Source organism: Salvelinus fontinalis, chromosome 34, assembly GCF_029448725.1.
Source record: "Salvelinus fontinalis isolate EN_2023a chromosome 34, ASM2944872v1, whole genome shotgun sequence".
Classification (NCBI taxonomy): domain Eukaryota; kingdom Metazoa; phylum Chordata; class Actinopteri; order Salmoniformes; family Salmonidae; genus Salvelinus; species Salvelinus fontinalis.
The window spans coordinates 33,730,628-33,738,491 of record NC_074698.1 but is presented as its reverse complement, the minus strand read 5'-3'; the positions used below and the strand labels follow the sequence as shown (position 1 = coordinate 33,738,491).

At 50.8% G+C, this 7,864-nt stretch overlaps 1 protein-coding gene across 1 annotated transcript; it reads left to right on the top strand.

The window, feature by feature from the left end:
* The first annotated feature begins 354 nt into the window (after positions 1 to 354).
* Positions 355 to 4,494, top strand: LOC129832793 (ice nucleation protein-like). Its single transcript, XM_055896793.1, has one exon. The coding sequence runs from the start codon at positions 355 to 357 to the stop codon at positions 4,492 to 4,494; it is 4,140 nt and encodes a 1,379-aa protein (XP_055752768.1).
* Positions 4,495 to 7,864: the final 3,370 nt, after the last annotated feature.

The window sequence follows — 7,864 nt, the reverse complement described above, 5'->3', positions numbered from 1 at the left end:
CGGTTTGCAACTGCACATGGGGACAAAGATTGTACTTTTTGGAGAAATGCCCTCTGGTCTGATGAAACAAAAATATAACTGTTTGGCCATAATGACCATCGTTATGTTTGGAGAAAAAAGGGGGAGGCATGCAAGCCGAAGAACACCATCCCAACCGTGAAGCATGGGGGTGGCAGCATCATGTTGTGGGGGTGCTTTGCTGCAGGAGGGACTGATGCATTTCACAAAATAGATGGCATCATGAGGGAGAAAAATGATGTGCATATATTAAAGCAATATCTCAAGACATCAGTCAGGAAGTTAAAGCTTGGTCACAAATGAGTCTTCCCAGAATATGGATCTACAGTCGCTGACATGCATCACACCACCCTGGAAAAAGACCGTGGATCTACAGTGGCTGACGTGCATCACGGCCTGGGAAAAGACTGTGGATCTACAGTCTCTGACGTGCATCACACCACCCTGGGAAAAGACTATGGATCTACAGTCTCTGAGGTGCATCAAACCACCCTGGGAAAAGACTGTGGATCTACAGTGGCTGACGTGCATCACGGCCTGGGAAAAGACTATGGATCTACAGTCTCTGACGTGCATCATACCACCCTGGGAAAAGACTGTGGATCTACAGTCGCTGACGTGCATCACACCACCCTGGGAAAAGACTGTGGATCTACAGTCTCTGAGGTGCATCACACCACCCTGGGAAAAGACTGTGGATCTACAGTCGCTGACATGCATCACACCACCCTGGGAAAAGACTGTGGATCTGCAGTCTCTGACGTGCATCACACCACCCTGGGAAAACACTGTGGATCTACAGTCTCTGACATGCATCACACCACCCTGGGAAAAGACTGTGGATCTACAGTCTCTGACGTGCATCACACCACCCTGGGAAAAGACTGTGGATCTACAGTCTCTGACGTGCATCACACCACCCTGGGAAAAGACTGTGGATCTGCAGTCTCTGACGTGCATCACACCACCCTGGGAAAACACTGTGGATCTACAGTCTCTGACATGCATCACACCACCCTGGGAAAAGACTGTGGATCTACAGTCTCTGACGTGCATCACACCACCCTGGGAAAAGACTGTGGATCTACAGTCTTTGAGGTGCATCACACCACCCTGGGAAAAGACTGTGAATCTACAGTCGCTGACATGCATCACACCACCCTGGGAAAAGACTGTGGATCTACAGTCGCTGACGTGCATCACACCACCCGGGGAAAACACTGTGGATCTACAGTCTCTGACGTGCATCACACCACCCTGGGAAAAGACTGTGGATCTACAGTCTCTGAGGTGCATCACACCACCCTTGGAAAAGACTGTGGATCTACAGTCTTTGAGGTGCACCACACCACCCTGGGAAAAGACTGTGGATCTACAGTCTCTGACGTGCATCTCACCACCCTGGGAAAAGACTGTGGATCTACAGTCGCTGACGTGCATCACACCACCCTGGGAAAACACTGTGGATCTACAGTCGCTGACGTGCATCACACCACCCTGGGAAAAGACTGTGGATCTACAGTCTCTGAGGTGCATCACACCACCCTGGGAAAAGACTGTGGATCTACAGTCGCTGACATGCATCACACCACCCTGGGAAAAGACTGTGGATCTGCAGTCTCTGACGTGCATCACACCACCCTGGGAAAACACTGTGGATCTACAGTCTCTGACATGCATCACACCACCCTGGGAAAAGACTGTGGATCTACAGTCTCTGACGTGCATCACACCACCCTGGGAAAAGACTGTGGATCTACAGTCGCTGACGTGCATCACACCACCCTGGGAAAAGACTGTGGATCTGCAGTCTCTGACGTGCATCACACCACCCTGGGAAAACACTGTGGATCTACAGTCTCTGACATGCATCACACCACCCTGGGAAAAGACTGTGGATCTACAGTCTCTGACGTGTATCACACCACCCTGGGAAAAGACTGTGGATCTACAGTCTTTGAGGTGCATCACACCACCCTGGGAAAAGACTGTGGATCTACAGTCGCTGACATGCATCACACCACCCTGGGAAAAGACTGTGGATCTACAGTCGCTGACGTGCATCACACCACCCTGGGAAAAGACTGTGGATCTGCAGTCTCTGACGTGCATCACACCACCCTGGGAAAAGACTGTGGATCTACAGTCTCTGACGTGCATCACACCACCCTGGGAAAACACTGTGGATCTACAGTCTCTGACATGCATCACACCACCCTTGGAAAAGACTGTGGATCTACAGTCTTTGAGGTGCATCACACCACCCTGGGAAAAGACTGTGGATCTACAGTCGCTGACATGCATCACACCACCCTGGGAAAAGACTGTGGATCTACAGTCGCTGACGTGCATCACACCACCCTGGGAAAAGACTGTGGATCTACAGTCTCTGAGGTGCATCACACCACCCTTGGAAAAGACTGTGGATCTACAGTCTTTGAGGTGCATCACACCACCCTGGGAAAAGACTGTGGATCTACAGTCTCTGACGTGCATCACACCACCCTGGGAAAACACTGTGGATCTACAGTCTCTGACATGCATCACACCACCCTTGGAAAAGACTGTGGATCTACAGTCTTTGAGGTGCATCACACCACCCTGGGAAAAGACTGTGGATCTACAGTCTCTGACGTGCATCACACCACCCTGGGAAAACACTGTGGATCTACAGTCTCTGACATGCATCACACCACCCTTGGAAAAGACTGTGGATCTACAGTCTTTGAGGTGCATCACACCACCCTGGGAAAAGACTGTGGATCTGCAGTCTCTGACGTGCATCACACCACCCTGGGAAAACACTGTGGATCTACAGTCTCTGACATGCATCACACCACCCTGGGAAAAGACTGTGGATCTACAGTCTCTGACGTGCATCACACCACCCTGGGAAAAGACTGTGGATCTACAGTCTCTGACGTGCATCACACCACCCTGGGAAAAGACTGTGGATCTGCAGTCTCTGACGTGCATCACACCACCCTGGGAAAACACTGTGGATCTACAGTCTCTGACATGCATCACACCACCCTGGGAAAAGACTGTGGATCTACAGTCTCTGACGTGCATCACACCACCCTGGGAAAAGACTGTGGATCTACAGTCTTTGAGGTGCATCACACCACCCTGGGAAAAGACTGTGAATCTACAGTCGCTGACATGCATCACACCACCCTGGGAAAAGACTGTGGATCTACAGTCGCTGACATGCATCACACCACCCGGGGAAAACACTGTGGATCTACAGTCGCTGACGTGCATCACACCACCCTGGGAAAACACTGTGGATCTACAGTCTCTGAGGTGCATCACACCACCCTTGGAAAAGACTGTGGATCTACAGTCTTTGAGGTGCATCACACCACCCTGGGAAAAGACTGTGGATCTACAGTCTCTGACGTGCATCTCACCACCCTGGGAAAAGACTGTGGATCTACAGTCGCTGACGTGCATCACACCACCCTGGGAAAACACTGTGGATCTACAGTCGCTGACGTGCATCACACCACCCTGGGAAAAGACTGTGGATCTACAGTCTCTGAGGTGCATCACACCACCCTGGGAAAAGACTGTGGATCTACAGTCGCTGACATGCATCACACCACCCTGGGAAAAGACTGTGGATCTGCAGTCTCTGACGTGCATCACACCACCCTGGGAAAACACTGTGGATCTACAGTCTCTGACATGCATCACACCACCCTGGGAAAAGACTGTGGATCTACAGTCTCTGACGTGCATCACACCACCCTGGGAAAAGACTGTGGATCTACAGTCTTTGAGGTGCATCACACCACCCTGGGAAAAGACTGTGGATCTACAGTCGCTGACATGTATCACACCACCCTGGGAAAAGACTGTGGATCTACAGTCGCTGACGTGCATCACACCACCCGGGGAAAACACTGTGGATCTACAGTCTCTGACGTGCATCACACCACCCTGGGAAAAGACTGTGGATCTACAGTCTCTGAGGTGCATCACACCACCCTTGGAAAAGACTGTGGATCTACAGTCTTTGAGGTGCATCACACCACCCTGGGAAAAGACTGTGGATCTACAGTCTCTGACGTGCATCTCACCACCCTGGGAAAAGACTGTGGATCTACAGTCGCTGACATGCATCTCACCACCCTGGGAAAACACTGTGGATCTACAGTCGCTGACGTGCATCACACCACCCTGGGAAAAGACTGTGGATCTACAGTCTTTGAGGTGCATCACACCACCCTGGGAAAAGACTGTGGATCTACAGTCTCTGAGGTGCATCACACCACCCTGGGAAAAGACTGTGGATCTACAGTCGCTGACGTGCATCACACCATGGGAAAAGAGTCAAAGGAGGAAATGAGAATACCAGATCCGATTGCCTTGTCCCTGAATAAAGTGACCAAGGACCAAGAGAATGCCTCTATCCCCAAACGTAGTGCTCTGAAATTAGGGACAAAACATTCTGTCAGAGCTCATGATTGATCAGTCTGGAGTGTTTTGTCAAGATTCTGCCATCCTTACATCCACTCCCCCCAGGCACTTCCTATAATCAAAGGCCCAGTGCCCACCCATGGCTAATTACATATTCAAATAAACTTCAGCAAGGCCTGATTTAAAGCAGCCTCCCTTGGACCTGAGCAACACAAAGCCTGAGTCCCAGACGGCACCCTATTCCCTATATAGTGCACTACTTTTGACCAGGGCCCAATAGGGGGAATAGAGTGCCATCTGGGACACAGCCATAGAGATAGATAAAGAGAGAGATCCAGATCAATATTGAAGGGGCCACTATTGTTTGCTAAAATGCCAGAGAGGGTGAGATAAATCAGATAGCTGAGGGAAGAGAAGAGACCCACGATCGTGTTCTCACGGCTCCCCGGGCCACTGCACTCAGAACAGACACACCTGGCCTAACAAAGCCCAGGAACAGTGGGAGGGACAGACACACACATGCAAACACAGATGCATTCTCACCCACTCACATGCTCACACAGACACGCACACACAACCAATGTTAGACACGCCATTGAACCGGATGCATTTCACTAACATTATTGTATATACTATGGTACACATACAAAACTGGAGGGTAAAGCAGCACATTTACATGTATGTGTCTCTGCAACTGCAGGCTCATTCTCTAAGGTTATACAAGGTGGACAGAGAGGCAGGCTCATTCTCTAAGGTTATACAGGGTGGACAGAGGGGCAGGCTCATTCTCTAAGGTTAAACAGGGTGGACAGAGAGGCAGGCTCATTCTCTAAGGTTAAACAGGGTGGACAGAGGGGCAGGCTCATTCTCTAAGGTTAAACAGGGTGGACAGAGAGGCAGGCTCATTCTCTAAGGTTAAACAGGGTGGACAGAGAGGCAGGCTCATTCTCTAAGGTTAAACAGGGTGGACAGAGAGGCAGGCTCATTCTCTAAGGTTAAACAGGGTGGACAGAGAGGCAGGCTCATTCTCTAAGGTTATACAGGGTGGACAGAGAGGCAGGCTCATTCTCTAAGGTTATACAGGGTGGACAGAGAGGCAGGCTCATTCTCTAAGGTTAAACAGGGTGGACAGAGAGGCAGGCTCATTCTCTAAGGTTAAACAGGGTGGACAGAGAGGCAGGCTCATTCTCTAAGGTTATACAGGGTGGACAGAGAGGCAGGCTCATTCTCTAAGGTTAAACAGGGTGGACAGAGAGGCAGGCTCATTATCTAAGGTTATACAGGGTGGACAGAGAGGCAGGCTCATTCTCTAAGGTTAAACAGGGTGGACAGAGAGGCAGGCTCATTCTCTAAGGTTAAACAGGGTGGACAGAGATGCAGGCTCATTCTCTAAGGTTAAACAGGGTGGACAGAGATGCAGGCTCATTCTCTAAGGTTAAACAGGGTGGACAGAGATGCAGGCTCATTCTCTAAGGTTAAACAGGGTGGACAGAGATGCAGGCTCATTCTCTAAGGTTATACAGGGTGGACAGAGAGGCAGGCTCATTCTCTAAGGTTATACAGGGTGGACAGAGAGGCAGGCTCATTCTCTAAGGTTATACAGGGTGGACAGAGAGGCAGACTCATTCTCTAAGGTTATACAGGGTGGACAGAGAGGCAGGCTCATTCTCAAAGGTTATACAGGGTGGACAGAGAGGCAGGCTCATTCTCTAAGGTTAAACAGGGTGGACAGAGATGCAGGCTCATTCTCTAAGGTTAAACAGGGTGGACAGAGAGGCAGGCTCATTCTCTAAGGTTAAACAGGGTGGACAGAGAGGCAGGCTCATTCTCTAAGGTTATACAGGGTGGACAGAGAGGCAGGCTCATTCTCTAAGGTTAAACAGGGTGGACAGAGAGGCAGGCTCATTCTCTAAGGTTATACAGGGTGGACAGAGAGGCAGGCTCATTCTCTAAGGTTAAACAGGGTGGACAGAGAGGCAGGCTCATTATCTAAGGTTATACAGGGTGGACAGAGAGGCAGGCTCATTCTCTAAGGTTATACAGGGTGGACAGAGAGGCAGGCTCATTCTCTAAGGTTATACAGGGTGGACAGAGAGGCAGGCTCATTCTCTAACGCTATACAGGGTGGACAGAGAGGCAGGCTCATTCTCTAAGGTTATACAGGGTGGACAGAGAGGCAGGCATTGTCAGAACACTGAGGAAGTACACTGGAGGTTAATACGTGCTGAGCCACTCCTGTGATTCTTCTGTGGAGATGCAGTAGACTGTTAAAGATCACTACCAGACTGTAAAGTCAACAGTACCTCAACGTGCCAGTTTGTAGAATGTGTCTTCATAGCACAAGGCACCTGTAACCATACAGGATAAGCCCACTTGCACTCTCAGCCTTTGGGTTTGCAGATGGCTCTTCCGGATGCGTCAGTATGCCAGAACACACCACATTACAGTACCTAAAGAGTGCTGAAGGAGTGCCAGCTTCCAAACTTCACAGAATAGGATAAAAAAAGGGGATATGTAACTGAGAGATGACTGAATTGGGGGTGGTGAGAGATGGGAAATAATCCGTTTTGGGGGAAAGCGAGACGTGTGAGACTAACCGAATAATCACACAGAGGGGCTGAAGTCCAAACTTACAGGGTTACAGCTTTCTCTGAATAAACTCTCACTTTTTCACTCCTTCCCTCCTCCCCTTCTCCCCTCCTCCTGCCCTTCTCCCCTCCTCCTCACTCCTCCCTTTCTCCCCTCCTCCTCTCTCCTTCTCCCCTCCTCCTCCCCTTCTCCCCTCCTCCTCCCCTTCTCCCCTCCTCCTCCCCTCTTCCCCTCCTCCTCCCCTTCTCCCCTCCTCCTCACTCCTAATCCTCTCCCCTCCTCCTCCCCTTCTCCTCTCCTTCTCCCCTCTTCCCCTCATCCTCCCCTTCTCCCCTCCTCCTCACTCCTAATCCTCTCTCCCCTCCTCTCCTTCTCCCCTCCTCCTCACTCCTTCTCCCCCCTCCTCCTCACTCCTCCCTTTCTCCCCTCCTCCTCCCCTTCTCCCCTCCTCCCCTCTTCCCCTCCTCCTCCCTTTCTCCCCTCCTCCTCCCCTTCTCCCCTCCTCCTCACTCCTAATCTTCTCTCCACTCCTCTCCTTCTCCCCTCCTCGTCACTCCTTCTCCCCCCCTCCTCCTCCCTCCTTCTCGACCCAGTTCTTCATCATCTGTTGTTAGATTCCTCCTTAAATCATTCTGTCACTTCTCACACTCAGCGCCTGTGGAGCGTGAGCCGAGCCTGAGCTGGTTTCAATTTGAGTCCCGGTAGAAGTTAATACGTTTGTGATAAATTCTGCTGGGTCTGGCTGAAGCTGGAGCTGATTTGGAAGCGGTGTATGCTTTCGGCTCCTGCCTTGATTACCTACCCAGCTACCTCTCGTCCTAGACTTCATTGG